Source organism: Acanthochromis polyacanthus, chromosome 12 (assembly GCF_021347895.1).
Source record: "Acanthochromis polyacanthus isolate Apoly-LR-REF ecotype Palm Island chromosome 12, KAUST_Apoly_ChrSc, whole genome shotgun sequence".
Classification (NCBI taxonomy): domain Eukaryota; kingdom Metazoa; phylum Chordata; class Actinopteri; family Pomacentridae; genus Acanthochromis; species Acanthochromis polyacanthus.
Genome location: NC_067124.1, coordinates 20547319 through 20570051, shown reverse-complemented (window position 1 = coordinate 20570051; position 22733 = coordinate 20547319). Strand labels below are relative to the sequence as shown.

At 40.4% G+C, this 22733-nt stretch overlaps 1 protein-coding gene across 1 annotated transcript in view; it reads right to left on the bottom strand.

The window, feature by feature from the left end:
- Positions 1-22461, bottom strand: part of grik3 (glutamate ionotropic receptor kainate type subunit 3) — a 93895-nt gene extending 71434 nt beyond the window's left edge. Inside the window, exon 1 of the mRNA XM_051956737.1 lies at positions 21261-22461. Coding sequence (XP_051812697.1) covers positions 21261-21375 — 115 coding nt within the window. The 5' untranslated portion in view covers positions 21376-22461. The remainder of the gene's footprint in view (positions 1-21260) is intronic.
- Between the last annotated feature and the right edge of the window lie 272 nt (positions 22462-22733).

The following is a 22733-nucleotide window of genomic DNA, read 5'->3' as shown; positions in this document are numbered from 1 at the left end:
CTCTCTCCTACATACTATTAAATCTAATAGTTTTTTTTCTTTTTTTTATCCAGTACAGCAGCCACCACAAACTGTGAGCACCAATGAGACACCACACTTCCCAGTGAGTGTGTTCCAATGAAAAAGTAAGATGAAAAGCTGCCACATTGTCATAAACGCCATTGTTCTCATCTATGGCAGTGTTTTGTGATTTTGTCATTTTTATCACACTGATTGATTTTCACCAGAATCATGACAGTGACTTTGCAGCTGACTTTGTGAACCGTATTTGAAATCTCTCTGAATTAGCTGCAGCATTTAGTACAAATTCTAGAATCAGGTGATATGGATATTAAATATCTGAAAGTTAACTGAAATTTCATTAAATGGATGCTCAATTAGTGCCAATAATTTCATGAAGCTGTCCTGCTCTTTTATTTGCATAATTGTTCAAGAACGATCAAAAAATTTCGGATTTCTGCAAAGGCATAGCGAAATAAATAAAATCTTGGACCAATAAGAGCTAATCCTGTATATGATTTTTTTTCCCCCCTCTAAAGTGTTCATTACTGGAAATGAGCCTCTTTGTTTAAAAGAATAAAGCATTTCTGCTATCATTGTAGAAGTTATTACTTTTATGAAATAAACATTAGACTTTAGGGGAAAATAACAGAGGAGACAAGCAAACTAAAAGAAAAAACTCAGTTTTAATTAAAGAAAAAAGATGTGTATTCACTTTGTTACATGAGTGATGGAACTTTGTATTTTTGAATTAGGGATGGTGTGTATTAAAGCTGTAATGCAGTGTTATATTTGTCTTTAACATGTTTATCTAGCCCACTATCTACTAAATGAATTGATCGCAAGACAACCGGTGTCAGTCACTTGACTTACATATATATAAGTAAATATATGTATATATAAGTGTTTACCTGTGTGGTGTCAGTGAGTGCATGCAGATGTTCTTGTACCATCAACCTGTGCATTAAAAATGATGCATTTAAAATATGTTTTGGGGATAGAGTGGGAATAAGCATCAAGGTTAAAAAAAAATGATGAACTGACTTAAATGAAGCTGGCAAAAGACACTAGTAATTAAAATTTAATACCTTATTTGAAGACTCCTTTTGATTCTGTTGAACCAGAGTGTTGGTAAGCAGCCCTGTGCAGTCCCCCACTGATGGATAATTACTCCATTACGATGATACATCTGAAATCGGCCCACTGTTTACTCTTTGCTTGCCCTCTCACATTATGCTGTCTGCTATGCTTGACAAGAAAATTATAAAAGAGGCTAGGCAAGGCAGCACTGAGGTGTGTGTGTGCACAAGAGAGATGGAGGAAAGCAGCAAAGACAGCGGTGGGTCATGGTCATCATAATGCTGTATGTAGAATGTTTTAAAACTATGATTTCTGGGCAAATAACACTTCATATCAACAGACTCTGCGATCAATGCTGATTATGAACTTGGTGAAAGAAATTACAGACGCCCTTTTTCAATTAAACATTGTCTAAGCGCGTGACAACCAAGAAGTGATATGAGGAAATGTAACGCATACCCCTTTGTTAATTAAGAGGAAAGCAGGGAGCTGAGCAGTATCACCTTTATTTCAACAAACTTGCAGTGATTACATTAGGAGATACATTGACATCAGTCTGGCAGAAATTTAATTGAAGGTGATCTCGCAAAATGCTGCATTAGGTAGAGACATGTAGACTTAAACAGCAAGTGTAATTACACTTTGATTATAAATATGTTCAAAGGACAATGCTTACACTGTGCTGGGGCAGAATGACAAAGTACCAGGAGAGTCTGAAGTGAAAGAGGTTGCGTGGGGTTGAAAGTAACATCCGGCTTTAAAAGATGTTGAATTACAACAAGTTAATAACCAGTAGTGACTCTCTGCTTCTGAACCAAATTCAGTGTGGAAAACAAATGGTTCCCATATTTTCCTGACCTCAAGTGTGCACACATATTCAGTGTGTGGGTATCTCAAGTCTCTGGACAAGTTAATCACAACGCCAGCAGCAAACCCTATTGAGTCCCATATTCCTTGTCACTCCCGAGAGTTTATGAAATTAAAATGTGTTCGGCGAAACACTAGGTAGGGCAACCCTATATGTGCCTCAACTTTGACTTTTTTGCATTTGAAGGCCGAAGGCTGCAATGCACACCATCACCATCAGACACTGCTTACTGTTCAACATTCACGCGGCCTGAAGTTGAGGTCAGTCAAGTGGGTTTGCAACCAGGAGGTCACTGCTGTAGCCTGGAGGAGAGCTTATCTTTCTCAGGACACATATGATCAAAGTGTCCATGAGCAAAGCAGTTAACTTAGACTTGCTTCCCAGAGTTGTTTTGTCAAACAAAAAAAGGTAAACCGCGATTGTTTCATTTCTAAATGACAGATATTGTTTAAAGATGTATATGCTACAGTACAAATTCTTCGAAACAACCACACATACATACACTGTGGAGTTTTTGGCCATTAGTGGTGCTGTGGAGCAATGTTTTATTTTCTCTGCTTGTCATTTTCAATGAGTACGAGTGTGCTGACTTCAGAAGGCAGTAATTCAAATGTTAAGTGCATTTAAACCATAAAATAAGAAGGCAAAGACATGAAACAATAATAAAAGACACTTTAATAACTGTTTGGTTGGTATATCAAAGCTGGCCATCATTTCCAGAAAATATTACTTTAGCAAAGGACAAATCATCAGTAAAGCTAATCCAATGTGACGGGAAGATTAACAAGACTGTGTGTCAATATAAAGAAGCCTGGAAATTTCCAAGAAAAGGAATCATCTTTTTTATATTGTTTTTGAATTTTTAATATGATTTATGAAGAATGAATTATATTCAAACTGAGGTCTCTGGGATTTTCAGTGCAAACATAACTGTTTACAAGAAAACTCAACTACTGCAGTAAATATCTCAGACGCTAAGCCTTTAAAAGCCGTGCATTGTTAAGCTTTGTTAATTCACTGTAACTCAGCCACACTTAATCTCATCTGCTTCTTTAATAGCAGTATGCATATACAGCTGTTTGTTTTAAACAGTGAATTAGCTCTATCACTGTTTGACCTGATATTCAGCCACATTTTGCATGCTCCAGTTAAGTGATCTTAGCACACAGCACTGACAGATTGCCAAGCTGGACTTGTCCGAGAAATAATTCCAAATTGTCCTCCCAATTAAGTTCACCAGCACTCGGCTACAGCTTGTCAACACAATGACACGCTGTACTTTAAACTGAGGTGAGCATATCTGTCTCCAGCAATGTCGCATTACCAGGAAGGTGTGCAGCTTTGCGAGATATTGCATATTATTCAGCCCATAAAGAAGGAATACACTCGGAGTGGTAGATGAGTGCATACTACACAGGTGCAAGTGCCATCAAGCAATGAGTCCCCCAGCACAATTCCCAGCCAGCCAGGACCTGTGCTGCATGTCATTCCCTTATTCCCTTTCCCCACATTTCTCATTTCTCTCCACTGTCACTGTCTAGCAAAAGTGAAAATGCCCCCCAAAAAAGAGAGAAAAAAAAATACAAAAGTGTGAACGATGCACTCAGGAGTCACATTTCTATTCCATGAGTAGGAGAGAAAGCACACTTTTTTTTTTTTTTTTTTTGCTATGCTGAAAATCTTGTGCATTTTTACACACATACAGTGTTCAGTCAATCAGGGTTGACTATTAGATTTTACTGATTATGCATTAAATTAGTCAAAAATGTCAGATGGCTGTTGTCGCAAAATGAGTCTTCCTATGCTTGACAGTTTCTGTTTGTACTGATTTGTGATTTTTCTGAAATTGTATTGAAAACAAAAAAAAAAAACCTACTTTTTCAAACAGACTATTTGACATGGATACGCTATAACTATCATCATTTTGACTAAATGCCTACAAATACCCATCAATAATACAGAACGTCAATTTCGAGGAAGCAGACTCACCGTTTTGCATCTTTTGTGCGTACGACTGTAATGAGGTCTGATGCAGTGTATGGCATTGCAAACACAAAACCTCCTGTCATACCTGCTTGTAGCCTTAGTTACTGACTATTAAATTTTCATAATACATCCACAGTATATCAAAGGAAAGGTAGAAGTAGTAGCGCCCACAATGAGCTCATTTATTAAGGTGCGCAAGAAGTCATTAAATTTCCGCTATGATACCAAGACAAGTGATTTAGGACTGAGCAACAACATTATAACCTAAAACACAGTTTAATTTATTTAAATAGAATTAGCGTAATCAGTGAAGTCACTTATCTCCAATGTTTTCACGTATTAATCAGGTTTGATTAACCGATTTTTCTTTGCCACTCGCCAGTTGAAAATATCCCTACGTCAATCAGCAATGCTGCTTCGTCTACCTTGATATGACCCTACTCTGATGAATGAGAAGCAACTCCGACAGATTCATTCTTCTCATGTCCATCTTTTTCACAGATGACACCACCCACAACCAATTGTGACGACTGCATCGTGTGCAAATCGTATGCCACCAAACTTGGAGCACCATCGACACTGTGAGAATGAGAGAGGAATTGGTAAGTGGACTCAAAACGGCATGTATGTGGATGAATCTCCAGTTCTAAAAAATGTCAGTCATAACAACATCTTATCTTAATCTGATTAGGAGTTGATTAACAGGAAAAATTCTGACTTGTCAAAGTCAGCTTTACTCGTTTCACCATACAGCGACACTAGGAAACTATGTTTTTCAGGCGCCCTGAGCTCACAAATATGTGTCCTGATGTTTCCCTGCCAATTAAGTAGCACACACAATGTTCAAATATGCCTCACAAAAAGTTAGCTATGAAAAGGGCAACAATTCAAACAAAAAGCTTTTAAAGTGATCCCCATGCGTCATTGCCATGAATCACATCATTAGGCTAATGCATGAAGAATAGAAACTATTCATATTCCACAGTTTGCAAAAAAAAAAAAAGAAAACCTAAATCTCACTTACTGTATCTTCATTATCTTTCAGTTCTGCTCTCAGATACAAACAGACAGCGTAAACCAATACGTCATTTTACCCTGGTTGCAACACTCTTCAGGGACCCTTGAGAAAAGCTGATTTTTTTCCGAGCCTTTTGGTGCATGGCAAACACCTTGACTCCACAAACGTGTAATGCTACAACGAGCCACCAATCTGCGACAGCCCTCTGCTTCTTATGTAAATGCTTGTGCTGAATATGACAGTGGATTTACTTTTCAATCTAAGTCTCTCCCAACTCTGAAAAGTCGATCACCCCACACAAGGCTGACACCGAGTCCCATTTCATTCAAGAGCTCTGACACTATAACATCTATCAAAGCAACACCAAGGATAAAATCATGCATTGTACCCAAAGGCTGGTGAATGTTCAGCATGTGAAATTACTGAAACTGTAATGGATGAATAAAGCAAATATGTCAATATACACAGAAGATTACACAAAACCAGAAGAGCAAAAAAAAAGAAAGAAATGCTAGTGGTGAAGTGAGATATCGAAGACCATGCTTTTACTTTTGGCATGTGGGAAATGAGAACTACACAAGGGAAAACACACCAAGAAACATTTTGTCCAAAGCTTGACAACAGTAAAAAGCCTATTAGTGAGTAAAAGGTCTGGACATGAATAAGCCTGTGGCCACAGTCACCACTTCTTCCGTAGAAAATAAGATATAAACTGGCATGCACTTAAATGCAATTGCACACATCACACACAGTGGGCATGTTAGTTGTTTTGTTTTTTTTTCTAAGTCTTACTCTTAGGTTCTGTTTATGCCTTGAACATGAGAAATAGCTTCTAGGAGGCGGGGGGAAAAAAGAACCCAGAAAGATGTTATTTCGTCTGTCTTGGTTGATGGAAAAGCAGCTGCTGGGTGAGAGACTGGAGGTCATCACAGCTATGTGGTGAGTTATGTGTGGACACAGCAGTCCTGCTGGGCCTGACACTAGCAGCAAAGCAAAGGGACCTGAAGTCTAACCGGAGCTGTCTGATGCATGTGATGCAAAGTTGCTGTGCTATGCTGAGCCAAGACACATATGAAATGGGCCCGGGACTAAACGCGCCCCTGTAGGCCTGGATTATAGGCTTCATGACTGCCAGAACTCAGATGTTGAGGGCAGAGAGTGTTAATTTTGGCACCCAATATTGATATAGTTTGCTTTTGAAGAAAATATCTATTAGTTTTACTCAATTTTTCATCATCTGATTTTAGTTAGCCTTAGTCAACAAAACCAAAAGAAACATTTTAGTCCAGCTATTTCAGTGACATTTGAGTCTAATTTTTGCATTTTCTAAGTTTTAGATCTTCTGAGCACTTTGAGCCTACAGCTATCACCGTCTTTGTATAAGGTTACCTTGGTTACAGGTGCTATTCTCATCTATGGCGAGGTTAATGGAAAAGGCTCAGTGTCCATGTCCGTCTGCTGTGCAGTGATACAGACCGACTCTCCTCAGTAAATCCTGCAACATTATCATCTCCAAACTCTGGCTGTTTGAACAGAACCTCTCTCTCTCTTTCTCTTTTTCTATCCATCCCACTCACCTCAAATTTGCAGTACTGTAGCTACCTGTTCTCTCTGCTCCAGAGCACCACCTCATTCAGAAAATGATTCCCTCACTCAGCCTCTAGAATCCTGTTCCCTGGCTGGGTCAACATGGAGAACATTAGTACAGTCTTATTTCTTTAATGAACATCTTGATTGAGCATTGTCCTCAGTCCTGGATCTAACTCATTCTTTCTGACAGCAACATGAAAGATATCAGACTGAAAGTAACATTAGTGTTGCACCTGCATCATCTGTGTTACATTAACAGTGTGAGATTAACATTAGCTTGCCTTTTCTTTAATGTCAGGGTGCTGCCTGCACATTCATAGGGTGTCTCAGCTGTTTTGTTGCCGCTTCTTGTCTAATCGTCATTGAGTTTAGTTCATAAATCTGTTTCTTCCAAAAGCCAGTAACATCAGATAATACCACTGACAGCCACACAAGGTTACTGAATTTAGTGTGCTTTTTATTTCTATCAGTACAGGACGCCTGCATCCTAATGAGAGATATTTTGGGCGGCAGAAGAAACATTTATTGATTTTTCTTTCGTCCATTAGTCCATGACATCTTGAGATGTTTCAGGGGTTTTTTTTGTTTGTTTTAGTTTTGTTTTTATCATAAAAAGTTCTTCAATGATTGTTCTTCATCATGGTTTTTGTCAACCAAATTAGCACAGTGATACCTCCATATGCATCACCATGGGTGCCCCTAAAGGTTAGTGTCTTAGCTACACTATATGCACACACATGAATGCATGGCCTGGTACAGCTCCAACTCCACTGTCAAGTTCACACAGTTGTGATTATCACCAACAATTCCAGGTAGGCCTGGAAGAGATAGAGGCCTGCGGTGCAAGGTCAACAACTACTATCTACTGACAGCAAATCAAGAGAGCTGGTTGTGGATTTTGGGCGCAAGCAGCAGAGCCACAATAAGACCTAAAGAATACTTATGGGACACTTGTGGAGAAGCTGAGTAACTTCAGCACCAACCTGGGAGTTCACATATTGAGAATCTGAAATACTCGGAGACTTAAAGGCTTCTTCTGTGGTGCCGTGGTGATGCAGCATAACCGGGGGGGGGGGGATCACCGAGTTGTATGGAATCTGCTCTGCCTGGGATCGTAGAGAGAGTGGTTTGCTCAGCCGAGCGGAACGCACCATTGGATCTACACTCCTCACTCCACAGAACCAGTGCTAGTAGGATTATAAAGGATCGTCAGCAACAGAAATTCTGATTCTACACTCAGGCTAACGCTTCTGTAGCCACAAGTCTAACACAAAGAAAAAGCTTCTTTCCTTAAATCACACGAATGGTAAACTCTGCTCTTTACATTAGAATACCTGCATTTGAGTGCACAATTTGTACAGTTTTACATTACATTTTTATACATATATAATTTTTTGTAATCTAAACAAAATGACTTATACTAGTATCTAAATCTTTATGCTGAAATTTTACCAAGGGCAACAGCTTAGGGCTCAGAAACATTATATTCACAACAATGACATTTATTATACCAGATGGAAATAGCACCATCAGTGGATTTTCTTTGTGATCCATTTTCCCTTTCCCTTATCCCTATATTTCTTTAAAAAAAATCTTTTTGCAGAAATCCTTTAAACATTGCCTTAAGTCTGTATATGACAAATAAACCTTTGAATCCTTGACTCTATTGCGCACATTGTAGGTCCTCACCCAGAGCTGTCCAGTGCAGGGTCAAAAGACTTGCTTCAAATTATATCGCAGTGGCATGCGCATAAGTCTCAACTTTAAAAAAATTCAAGTGTCACCTGAGGCTAATGCCAGGACATAAAAATAATTAATACAGTCTATGATTTAATGAGTTCCACACCTCGGGCAGTTCACCGACAGAAGCTATATGAATCAATAACGGGGGTCAGAGCCCTCCGAGTTCTCCGTTCTGACTGCTTTAACTTTCAATCATGTCTACCAATTCAATGATTATGAATGCCACGATGGCAATTCTTTTCCAATTGCCTTACTAAAAAAGACATTACACCAGGCCTATTTGCAGCTGCCGGTGCTGGCAGACAGAGACAGGGAGCAAGAAAAAGCAGTGCTTGACATAAATGTTTTGTCACGCTTTTCTGCAGCTGCCAATTGAATTCAACCTTGCATTCATGCAATTCCATATTCATCACTATAAAACTACATTCCTTTCATCTGTATCTATACTGGACCTTTTCATTTTTCTATACATTGCACATTGTGCCTAAGCGATCAGGCCTCGGAGAGCTTGTACATGTGAGTTCTGCTATTAATTCCATGCAGTGAATGTCTCAAAGCATTTTATCATGTTGTCATCTGCTGGCAAGTCGAATCTCCTGGACGGTGCAATTTTTATGACACGTCATTTCCATTTGGAAACATCGTGTGTATATCCTCAAAAGCAACGGGAGAAAGTCTAGCATCACGTGGTGCAATCTTTGACGTGAAGATGTGATGGCACCACACCAGACACCAAAGCCGAATGGGGGACAATTAGGAAGCACCGGGAAGACGGTCCCCGACATTCTGGGCAAGGTCTGATGAGCCAGTGCAGTGAGTATTTGTTGTACAGCCGAAATGTGCCATCTTCTGTGATGTGAAGACGAGATGGCAGCACACCGGACATTAAAGCAGAACGGGGGACAATTATGAAGCACCCTGCAATCAAGGGGGGTCCCCGACAGGCTGAGCAGGGTCTGATGAGCCGGCGTGTCACTCCGGAGCTCCAGGGCTTCACAGCTAATCAACCGCCAAGGAGGGGCCTGAGGGGCACGATCACTCAAGCCCTCCATCACAACGCCAGAAGGAAGGCAATCACCAGCCCATTTCCATGTGCCGTTATTCCCTCCCCCCAACCTTCAACTCTCAAATCAAGGTGCACAGATGACCAGGAAAGCACAGGATAGAAGCAAAGGTGGCTGGTGGGTGCAATCAAATGAAGTGTTTCGAAGAGAGATGAAAGAAAAAAGCCAGAGAAAGAGAAACACATTCGGTTCAGCGAGTGGTTTGTTCAAGACATTTAATATGTTTAAATAATCATAAATGGATTGGGAACATGAGGGGAGCAGACTGAATGAGGCTCAATTGCTTTCCGACCAGCAGCTCGTGAGATCTCGGTGATTGGGCTTGCAAATTGAAATGCAAGTCTTGTAATACAGTGTGTTGAGGAGACAGAAGGTGTACGGGTCAGGAAAGGTGAGAGAAGGGAGTTCTCAATTCACCCTGGCAAGGGATTAACACAATGAGCATATGTTAGCAGGGTCACATTTTCTGTCTGGTGGGAAAAGAGGAAGAGCAGTGAATGGGACCTAAACAAAAGCTTTTCTTTAACCCTCGTAAAGAGAACATGACTTCAATGGGTATTTCTTTCCATGAGGACAGAAAGATGTGGAATAGAAGAAAGGGACAAGAGAAGGTGGAATGGGGGCCTCCCTTTCTATCAGCATGACACGTATAATAAGAAACAAAAATGAATTAATAAATGGAAAAATGTGTGACAGGCCTGCAGCTGGATACTGTTCACAATGCACAAATGGAGGACAGCACATAATTGGAGGTAATACCTCCTCCTGTCCTCTGTTTTAAGTTTGGCAGCGGCTGGAGAGGCTCCCTATAATAATAGGTTTCACTGAGAAAAGCACACACAGACCAGGCTCATCCTGTCATCTCATACTGTCCTCCGATGGCAGAATATTGACAAAGAATGTGACGTCTCTGATCTGTCGTTGCTCAAGCTGGGTCATAACAGACTGGAACTCCAGATCACCAAACCTGCTGATTGCCTCATTTTTTTCCCCAAAGCCTCTGAAAGAGGAAAGAAATGATATATTTTCTCCTGGGAATTCAACCTCATTCTCCTCTCTGACTTTCTCCCCTGCTGAGGAGAAGTAACATTTCACGAGCCCTTTGGAACTTTCTGTTTCAAAACATTCTACACTAAGCTTTACTTACTTGCATAGGACAATGGCGAATGTTCAATGTGTGTAATATCATACTGTCTGTGTTGGTTCTCATTCATCCAGGTCATGGTATCCAAAGTTGTTTACATCAATCCACTGGACTTTAAGAAAGTTCCTTGAAGACATTTCACCTCTCATCCAAGAGGCTTCTTCAGTTCTGTAATATCATACTCTATACTGAGACTTTTCAAAGTCTAAGTGCTGGCTACTATATTAAACTGACTCTATGCTGTAATTTATCATAACATCACAGATTAAGTTGAGAGTTATGTTTGGTCTGTACATTAAAATTACAGAGCATCTTCCAAACATGACAGTATCCTGAAGTGGAGGCTCATTTAGCTTCATGTAACTTGGTTTGTCCAACCAAAAGTCCAAAATGATCAGTTTACTATTACATAGAACGAAGACGACAGCGAATGGTCACAAAATGAGAAGTTGCAACAAAGAAATGCTTGGTGATATGAAAGTTTAATGATAAACTACTTGGCTGATTGTTTCAGTTCTGCATTTTTTTCAATAAACTGGTTATTTAAACTCATTATGTATTTATTTATAAAATACAAAACTGAGCGTCAAATGACAGGTTTACTCACATTAATTAATTCATAAGTGGTGACACTGTAGCTGTCTACAAATTTTATATATTCACAAATGCTTATATTTTGCAGACTGACTAATTGAAAAATGATTTAGTTTATGTTTTGATTCCTTTATTATGAAGTTCAAGATATATTCTTACATACTGAGTATTATATTCTGTTCTCAATGCAGGAAAAATATCCCTACCCACATTTGAAGTAATTAAGGCTTTGGCAGACAAGCGATCCATATGTGAACAGTGCAGAGGGAGGCTGAGCAGGATATTAGCTGAGCATTAATTCTGTGATGCCAGCATGATGCCAATTATTTTTAATGTGGTCAGTGTTCTGATAGTTAGACATTTCTCCAAATAACAATGAAGGTAGAGAAAAAAAGCCACTTGGTGGAAAAAGGAAAGTACACTCAAAAAGTCTGAAACACCACTTGAGCTGTTTAAAGAAAAATAAGAGTGAATGTTCAGGTGGTATAAATGAAAAGAAAATAGTGTGTAAATGTAAGCCAGGGATATTAACATCCTGGAGGTAGTTAAACATGACTTTATTCACCACCATCACACCCAGTTCCATCCAGTTTATGACATTTTCTAACAGATTCTTCAAGACATTTAGAATATTGACAATAGATTTATCTGTCTGATTTATCTGTCCTTTGTTGCTTGAGTCACAGAAGACTGAAGGCATTTTTATTATGGTGACCTAAAATTACATTTAGCATTTATTACAAGGATGAAGTGCTGAGGTTTTGCAGACACGCACGCACACGACCACAGTTTACCGATATAGATATAAAAGGTCGCAAACACTGTAAACAGAAGCTATAAATATGTTTTAAAGAATACTGATGATATCTCATGCTGATGTTTTATGGCATTTCTGACTAAAATGGCAGGCAAGAAGGACATGCATTGTTTGCTCTAGCAATGGAAACAATCAGCCTAATACGCCGCAGATGCCTCATTAAGTTTGCATATGATTATTGCAGCATTACTTCAATTGATCCTTTTCATCAAACCAGATAATGCTTGCTGATTGCAGATTATTTTGGCGCAAGCAAATTTTACGGTATTATGTACAATCTTGGTGAAAAGCAATTAGGGGCATAGCTCATATTTTGCCTGATTTTATTCAGAAATTATCCAAATTTCAGTAAATTAATTGTCTTATTTTCTGGACAAGCAAAAACATGTATCTCCGGTCGAGGGTTTGAAAAGCAAGAACGGTAACTGTGGATGTACGTTTTTAATACATACAACAATGTATCAGAATTTATGGCTCAGGAAAACAAAATGATGGCGTGAGCTTTTCAGAAATTATGATAAAGCAACGGGATGATTAAACTGTAATAAAATTGACATTGGGTGCAGTGACAATGTTTAAAAAAAATAGCAATACTCCAGACTGAACACTGAATTAAGGGAGGGGCGGGGGGGGGAGAGAGGGAGCGTGAGGCTCGAAACAGAAGCACTTGAGACTGAAAAACATGATTTAGGAACAATCAGAAACCTCGTTCTTCATTAACTCTCAGTGATAGAGAATTGATTTGAACAAAAAACCCTGCTGCTTAATCACGAGCTATAATCTCCACTAATCAAACCAGTTTGCCAACTATACGTGGTTACTATGACAGCCATCTGTAGTTTCCAAACCTCATCTGAGAGCGCAAATAATAAAATAAATAAATTTTTTTTAAAAAGCTGGGGGACAGTTAGTTACTAGCTTTTCTGGCTTTACATTAAACGCCCTAATTCATACAAGCATCACTAATAGCTTTACTAAAATGTACTGCCAGCCTCAAACCGCCCACAGCCTCTCCTGCTCTTCCCTTCCCTGTCAATGATAATCTCTGTCTTGTTCCATATATCTTAAGGTGGTCACATGCAGACACGCTGTCTTTAGATGAGTCACAGGGGAACATTTTGCGGTTAACCACACTGCTCTCTCGGGGCAACCTGGACAGTGGATCGGCAGTCGGTAAAACACTCGCTGAAACGGAGAACAGCCCATCCTAGATTGTCTTGCCTGCACGCAGCGCGAGTGCTGAGTGGAATCTTCTGGGTATTGGCTGTGTTAACTAAATTGACACTGGCTTCCAACCTCCCGGCTATCCATCAGTGGAGGGATGAGCGCAGGGGCTAGAGAGGTAACCCCCGAGTCTTATGCACTTCCTGCAGTAGTCCTCGCATTTGTTACTGCCGGGATGAAAAGGACGGAGGGGGGGTAGAAGGGAAAAAAAAGGATGTGTGAGGCAGATTGCGGAGGAAAGGATCTCTGTTTCCCCCTGATATTTTTGGTGATAGCCATTCATTTGTAGTGTTTTTTGGCCTGAAGAGGTTTGTCTTATCTGTTCCTTCTTGTTCTCTCTGGGGGGAAAATAGAGGGTGAGTCTTCTCTAGCCTGCTCTCTCACAGTTGATTAGTAACTCCTGCTCTACCCCTACGCTCCAGGGATTCTATGCCAGCTCCCCTTATACATCCCCTTGTCATGCACACACTCACACTTCCTCTCTTTCTCTCATTCCCTCCCCTCCTAAACACACGCTCATGCACTCACATTTCCCTACAGTCATGGAACAGCAATTTGAGGGAATCACACAACCAAGACCTGACATTTGCAGTGCACCTTTAACAATGAGAGCTTGATTAAAAGGGCAGAATGAAACACGGATGCCTTCCATTCATTGTCCTTAGCCCAAGTTAAATAGGATTTAAACCAGGACGCCGTGGCTGATACCTCCACTGTCAAAATTTGATTGCTTTAAAGCAGTGGGAAGAAAAGGTCTTGTTATTGCAATGCATGCGTGTCACTATATGCAACTGAGGTGTCGGGGGGGGGGGGCCAAGTACCAAGTTTACACAGAGCGTCTGGGTATAGATAAGGGTGACGCTTACGCAGGGAGGGAAAGCAAAGCTAATACTGCTTCAGTGAATGCCATGGCGTTTGAAAGGCACAGGAATAAAGCTGAGTTTTATCTGGCTTGGGGCAACACACAAAAGGAGCCAGCACTGCAACGTGGCGAGTTTTTAAATTGGGATCAAAAGGTTCAAGCTAATTAACCAGCTAAATAAGTGTCCCCTAGCTTCATCTATGTAACCACCCGCGTTCGTTCTCTCTCCCTCTGTCTCTTTTTGCTGCAGTGCTTTGCGCCCCTACCGTGTGTGCGCGGTTTGCCAACATATACAGTGTGTCTGGAAAAAGTGAAGACAAATTGCTCCCCATGCTGAAATGTAAAAAAATAATCACCGAATTACCTCCAACAAGATCATTCTAATTAACTATGTTATATTGCCCGCGTGACCCTGAAAGCAAAATGCCCTGTGATCAAGCTTTCTTCTCAAACTGTTTTGATGCTATTCGACTTTTCCAGCAGAGCCCCGAGGAGGGCTGAGATGGGAGAGTCAAATGGAAAGGACAAGGGCACATAATAAAGACAAATGGCTAGAGCATGAAATTTGATTCATTGCCCTGGTACAGCAACATTCACAGGGAAATAGCCAACATTGACATGCCATGAATTTCAAAACGCTGTCAAATCCAAAAAGCGCACGTCCCACTATAATGACATTGAGTCCCTGAGGGGCTTGCAGGAGAACCGGGAAACAAATTGTGGACCAAATCAGTCAGATTGCTGTTTTTGATGGACATCTCTATGTCAAATTGTGAGTGATGTTAAGGAGCTGTTTTACACAAATAACCACACAAACAGCACTTTTGAGACTTGATTAAGATCCGTTTAGGTAGGCAATATAATTTTATTTGCTCAAAATTTAAAACGGGTTCTGTTTCTTTTAGACCCAATTTCAATATTCTTCTTCTGGTCTTTAAAAGCTTCCAAGACCTTGTGGCTAGAATCAGCTCACGTAGATTGTTGGGCGGTAATTTACAATCCATCTCTATAATTCACTTTAAAAACGGGAGCTTTCAGTTGCTATGGCCCCGAACTGTGGCGTTCCCTTCCAGACAAGTTCAAGGAGATTGATGCACTCCCACCTTTTCCCTCCTTTTGCTATTTTAATCATTTTTTTTCTGCCTTGTCTTGACGTCATTGTTTTTTTTTTTTTTTTACAGTCCAGTTTCACCAAAATTGTACAACAACTGTGTTGGTCTACAGTGCACACTGTATGATTTTCATTAAAAAGGGAAATTGTGAGATGCTTGTATTTTGTAAGCACTTATTAATAGGAAGGATCGTCATCATTTTAAGGGGTGTATTTTAACACTAAAACCATAATCTTTTCCAAACCAAGTACTTTTGGTGTCTAAACGCAATATATATTAGTATTTCTGTGGCATAAATGAAGCAAATAGCCACAGAAAAAAACAGTAAACAGCATCAGAATATAGGGAATAAATATGAAGGTAAGCAGTGACTGAAAAGTGTTTGACGGAGTGTATTTTAACCCAAACCATGACCTCTTCCAAAAACCCAACTAAGTAGTTTTGATGTTTAAAACTTGACTTGTTGCATATACCAAAGCAAACACTAACTGGAAATGATAAGAAAAAAATGAAGGTAAACACAACTAAAATGCAACAATGTGTAAAAATAATAATGGTCCCTGTTGTTACTCCACACAGGCTAGAATTTTCAAGAGTGCAAATTCTGTATTTGGTTAATTTCATCGACACCTCTGCAGCCTTCTGATGCCGACATTGTTGCTCTTTTTACGAGCTAAACAAAACAAACTCATTAGTCGTGTGACTTGAAATTTGTCCCATCATGCAGACACTGGCCATAAGAAAAAAAAGAAGCCAAAACACGTAGGAATCACACAGTTTTACAGCCTTTATTGTGAGACCACCACAGTTTTTGCTGTGTGTCAGTGCAACCATTAACATGTTGGTGCGCTGCTGAGTTCATTTTGTTTAAATTCTGTCTTTTTTGAAGCCACAAAACATATTCTATTCACTGCCATTGTAGAAATGTATGAGGCAAAATCTAAGAACAGAGGAAAAACCAGGATTATCTTAATGGAATTGCACCACCAAGGATAAATCCCTGTATATTTTTCATTGTCTGGGTGAATTGACTCTTTTAAGCTCCTGTTATACTCTCAAATTTTACAAATGGCAGCCAATAAAATATTGTCTGCAAAATAACATCTAATCTGCATAAAACTGCAAAAAGATTGCCTCACTTTTTGAATGAAAAAGCTGAAATTTATAATCCCTACCCCACCCACCACCTTATTTATTTCAATAGGCAGAAGCATATGCTTGCAGCAGACCTTTAACCACGGAGCACCCACTTTGTAGTGCGATATGAAAACACCATCTGGTATGTGAGCAGTGGCTAAGCTAAGCTAGCTGGGGCTAGATAGGGCCCTGCTGTGTCACAGGATTATCTTACTGGTTGGTAGATCCGCTCTATTAGCCCCTAGTGGCTTGGATTATTGGATGATCATTACTATGTGTGACTGAACATAGAGCTAAGTACCTGCACTTCCTGGACACAGTTGTTTTGGTAATGTAAGTGATCAGATACAATCTTTCCACCTGACAAAGCATTATGCATTTATGATACCCTGCTTGAGCATACTCACACAATTTATTTGATATACTCTGATTTGGACCCACGCTGTATGCTCTGTGCATATTGACTGTCTTTACTGGCTTCAATTAAAAATAGGTTTTGTGCTTCAGAAAAAAAAAAAGAAGAGACTACGGCACGGCTAGAGCCCATATTTGTTAGTGGAAGTAGAATGTTCCTTTCTAATGCGTCTAAACAGGATCACAGACGAGGAGAGAAGATGGCACATTCAGAGACGGGTCCTCTGCTCAACAAAACGAACATCTGCCGTTTCTCATCAGTGAGATTGAAGCTAATGATGAGCCACGAGTGTGCTGACAAAGAGAATGGAATTGGATTGTGTACAAGAGGCCCAGTGAGACCAGACATATGTTTTAGAAAATGTTCTGGATGAAGTATGGCTTTATATAGTGTGTGTGTGTGTGTGTGTGTTTGTGTGTGGCGCGCAAGCTAAGATACAGATGCCCGCGAGTGGAAGAGGCAGAGAATGGGCCTCTGCTCTTGCGTTTGCAGTTCGTTTATCCATCCATGTTTATACAAGTGGATGAAGAGGAGTGTGTTAGCGCAGGTAAAACAACCGTTGTATTCCTCCCATTTCAATCTCTGCTTTCGCTAACAGATAATGGAATTACACATCAAAGAAGCTTCTGTCTGTATCCAATTCTTATGTGACCTCTACAAGCCTTTGTTCATATTCACCACAACAACTCCCGGGCCCCATGCCTCCGCCAGCAGGCTTCTCCATGCTTCCTCTCTCTCTGTCTAGGGAGAGATTAAATTTAGATGAAAATGAAATATTCATTTCCACTCAGCAACTGATGGCCATCTTAATTTGATACAACTTTTGATGCAACATCTCCTCATTGTTCTTTTTCATCACCAAATGCTTTCTTTTTAAATGCCTTCTTCCTACTCTTCCCACCCAACCATAGCATCCCTCCTTTGGGTAATTCTCAATACAAGCACCCCTTTGGATTTGACTTTGTTAAAAGTAGAACTGAAAAGTACCATTACAGCGTTTTGCAGTCTCTTGAAATATGTCTGAGTCATTTCAGATGAGACATTTGCACAAACCCCGGTGAGGAGGATCTCCGGGAGTATGCGAGTGGAGAGTGCACTCTATAGCTTGCTGGAAGAGGTAATCACATGAAAACTTCTCAGTCTCTCGCCGCTGCTGGTGTGGGGATAACGACAAGCCACTGAAGTGGCTCTGTGTTTGGAGACTTCAACTGAAAATGGTGACCACAAACCCGATTTATCCCACTGAAGCGTCTGAGTGGTCACACTGCATACATCTTCAAGTGCTGCACATTTGTCAGCTTTCTCTTAAATGCTGGGGTGCTTTCACGGAAAATAATTAAATCTCAAGTCGTGCCTGCCCAAAGCATTTCAAGAAAGCTGAATTTTTAAAAAAAAAAATGCAAGTGACCCGGTGTTGTAAATGCAGAGTGAGGACCGAAGGAAATGAAATCAACATGAAATCATGAAGGAGATTGATTAACTGACACTGATTAAGTGCTTTAAGTATTAGCTAGATAAAGTAATTGATTATTCAATAAATCCCTGTCAGGCAGTGACTAACCTCACTGAGAGAGAAAAGTAACAACAAATGATAAATTAGTTTAATCAATCCACAGATGAAAGAGACAATGTACGATGATCTGTCATTACTGTATGCTTTAATGATATATTAGTCTAAAAGTATTCTGAATATAATTTTAAATTAGGGCAATTCCTGTCTTGAGAAGAAACCGAGGCAAGTAGGGTTTTAATATACTCTATGCAGAATGCCGCTCACTGTGGTTACAGAATAAAGCAGAAAAAGCAACTACCATATTCAATGAAATCATCAGTGTACTACTTAAATGTGCCTTTTTTTCCCCATGTTGGCAAACATACAAATTATCTACAGACACATGCTATCTTTAGAGAGAGAGAGAGAGAAAAAAATCCCATCCCCATCCTTGAGCACTTTCGTCTTTATTATAAAAACATTACATTATCAACTGAAATGGTTCCTGGATGAGATGAGAGGTTGCAAAACATGTCAGGAAGGAAAAAAAAGAATTATGAAAGGCAAGCAGGGGGAGACTAAAGAGAAGCACAGCATGTAAGAGGACAAATACAGAAGGAGTAGTCTTTTATTCCCTCCAACAAATAGAAGCTGCTGAATGAGACGGAGCGACCATCTGGCCTCAACTTAGAGCAATGCACTGTAAAAGCACTAAAATCAATGGCAACAACTCTACCTTGGATGCCCACCATTACCCAGATGGTGTACTTGGAGAACTGCAGGCCACCTAACCAAGAGCAGACACAGCACAGACCGAGAGCGCCATGCTCAAATACCACCGCCCACCTCGATGAATTTCACTGGTTCGCTTGTGTTGGTAACCAGTGCTGAGGAGCGACATTAGCCCCCGTGCACTGACTATAAGAGAGCCCTCTGTTGGTTTTAGCAGGGCGGCCGTGACACAGAGCACCCATACAGACTTGCACACAGAGTTCCAAATAAAAAAAAAGGGAATAAATGTCCACTATGCTTCTACTCCAAAAAGCGCTAACATTCTCTCATAGAGAATATTACAGTCTGTTTACAATAATACACACGCGTTACATATTTCAAACACACCCTCAAGCGTATCCACTAGGATAGATAAAATTCAATTATGTAAATGTTATTTTATAGAATATTATTCATGTTATTTTCACGCGGGCTGTTATTTTTAAGGTGGACACAATAAAGTGACGACACACGTGGCTGCTGTACGTAAACACTCTCTTTTAAAAGATCATACAAAGACATGGGCCTTTTGATTTCCTTTTTTCTTTAGCCGTTGAAGTAAATTCCGCAACCTTCCCTTCCTCGCATGTCCCTCTTCTCAACTTGTCAAAATACAATCTCAGGAACACAAGAAAACCAAACTGCTCCTGCACCACAAGCAATGATGGATTCTATAAAAAGCAATGGTGCGACTGTAGCACATTTCAGGGTAAATTTGTCTCAGCACTTTGACATTTTTAAAAACAAAGCCTGTCAAGTCTATTTCAGGTCTTTATTTGAGCTGCTGCCACAGCAAAATATAATAATAATAATAATAATATTGAGAGGAAAAATGGCCCTTTGACCAAACAGTTTTAGTTCAGTTTAGTAGAAAGAGAGCTGTAGGATTTATGCTGTTTTTTTAAGACATCACCAGATTCCATATACAGCGATGTCAGAAGTCATGGCTCTTCAGAGAGCAGCAGTCAATCACAGGTAGCTGCATGCTGGGCCTGTCTGATGGCTGCATATGACACTCAGCAGTAAACATTATTCTGCACATCTTAGACTGTGTCTCTGTGTGTGTCTGTAAGCTTTTATTCAAAATGTTTATAGCAAATATACAGAAAGCTAGCATTATTTTTAAGTTAATGTGCTATAAAATATGCACTATAAATTCTAGCATGTATTTCTCATCAATAAGTTAATTATTTTATTTAAATTAATATGGCTTTCCAGGGACCACCCACAGACCTGATGAGGAATTATGAATTGCAAAATCAGAGGACGACATTGAGGATGTGCAGTGTCACACAAGGAGACAACTGGCTTATAAAAGGCCATTTGCTGCTCTTAGAGTAAGATGTGGAATATGGAATTTTGCAATGTTCATCCACTTCCAAGCTTCAGTTCTACCTGGAAGACAAAAAGCCCCACGCCATTAAGATGCTCTCACTCTGTGCCTGCCTTGTAGTGCTATGTTAATGTGGGGCAATGCCATTTTGAGTAATTGTCCTGCATGGCACTCCGCCAAATGTCAAGAACGATTTGCATCGTGACAAAAACGTATTGATCTTCATTCTGTTCCTGTCTCTTGGCCGCGCAGAATGTTTCATCGCATCGCCAGCCTCCGAATGACAATTCTCACATTGTTCCTCAGTGAGTGATTGGGGGGGGGGGAAGACAAAGCCAGCATAGACTTCCTTCTGGATCTCTCACAGTATGTGCACAAAAAAGAGAGAGAGAAAAGTAACCAGTATTTAAGTGCACAGCTTAGATCGTTTTCTGTTGTTATTCATCTGATGTTATGAGATACAACTTTATTTCTCTTCCTTGAATAAATGATGTCCAAAACTTGGAGCTGATCTTCTCGATTTTAAACTTTAGTGTTTCATTGAACAGACTGTCCTTAAAAACTTACTTCCAGAAGGCATGGCAATGAGCCTGAATTTAGCTGGTGACTCAACATGCTGGCTGTAGAAAATGGAACAGACAAAGCAGAGTGCATAGAGGTCACACTAACCCACAATATTTCATTGCAAGGTCTCTAAGTGCAGAAGGCATCCTCAATTTTACAGGCGACTGTGTGCTGTTATGTACTTCACTCCTGTTGCTGCATGGCTGCCTCATGTTTAAATAAAATGAAAATTCACACCCGACCCGGCTGAGGCGGACAGTAAATGAAATGGAGCGCTCATTGAGCCCACTCCAAAAAAAACTAACTGCTGCAGCCGTAAAAACGCGAAGCAACACTCGCAGGGAAACGCGCTGAATATGGAGCAACTTTCAAGGTTACAATACAAACGCGTGACCGTGTGTGTATGAATGTGAGTGTGTGTGTGGATGTAAATGTGGACAACTTACCTATTCGAATAACATGAGGCATCCCGTAAGTGTACTGAATCCAAAAGAGACATGCAATCAGCGATGTCCAGTATTCCCAAATCGCACTCCGGGGAGACAGCCAAGTATTTCGCATGGTTATAAAGTCGCGGGATCCACTTTTTAAAATTCCAAAGACGAGTCAGAATTGCTCATCAAAACTGAAATCGGCGGAGCATATATGGATTTTGGTGTCTGCGACAAGTCTGCGCTCATTGTACTTGGTGCAACATTCTCCCAGGGTTTCTTTCTTTTTTCTGTTTTCTCACAAGTCTGAGAGCGACTCGATCAGGATGGAACCCCTCAGTCCCTCACAAGCAGATCAGCGAAACACCTGCGACTGCAGGCTGCTACAATTAGCCTGCAGGAGTCTCTGTATCCCCTCCTACCGACGATGCTATCTATCTACTGGCAAGTACCACGGCAACAGCCGAGTCGGACTCCTGCACCGCTGTGGAGGAGATCTGCGCCTGCGGAACTTTGGGTTGCCTCGAACGATTCTGTCGTCCGAAAGACAGACAGAGAAAAAATGTTGCGCGATGAGTGCTGAGGAATTTCAACACACTTCAATGACTCAAAAAAGATCTTGATGCAGTTTAATCATTACAGTCCTTCATTTCACTTAATAGAACAGTTCAGAACACCGCGAAGGAAATCTGCTCCGCGACGCTCCTCTCCAGTTGCGCACGATGATTGCGCGAAGCTGGTTATTGAAGGACTGAAAAGAACTACTGAAAAGGACCTCTGTTGCCCAGTATTCGTTTGACAAATCTCCCAGTTTGCACAGGATGGAAAGGTAGTGCAGAAAAGCGGTGCATCTGCGTGCGTCTGACGACCCTCCTTCCACGGTGCCACTAGAGGCACGCGTCGTTACGCATAGTTGTCAAGTATGTCCAAGAAGTGTTTTATGGATGTGAGAGGGATCCGAATAAGCACCCGTGATTCTCCACTTTTCCAAACGTTGTGAACACTTTCATTATGAGAGCCATTCATTTCTTCACCATTTTTCTCACTGCAAATTGGGATTTGCGTTATTGAAATGTTCAGGAATGTTAGAGATGTAGTTTTTTTTTCTTTCTATTCTGGCACTGATTGAAATTGCAATATAATTTTCTGCCTCAAGCAAAAAAGAAAGGACCCCCCCCCAACTGCTTACAGTGCTGTGAAAAGGATAAATAATTTGCATGAGGGAAATACGCGTCAGATGAGGGTTGGGCCACTGACAAAGCAAGCTTCTTATCGCTGTTATTTGAGGCATTCTGTCTGTGTCAATGAGTACATTAATCCCCGTAACTGCATGGTGCCTATCTGGCGGTCCATTTTTCATTCCTTAAGAAAAGTGGCGTCAGACACAAACAACCACATAGATAGATTACTGTTTATGTCTTTCTCAACACCGCAGTGGACGAGGCAAACTGAAAGTTTGTGAAGATGAAAGCTGCAGCTTGTAGTTTT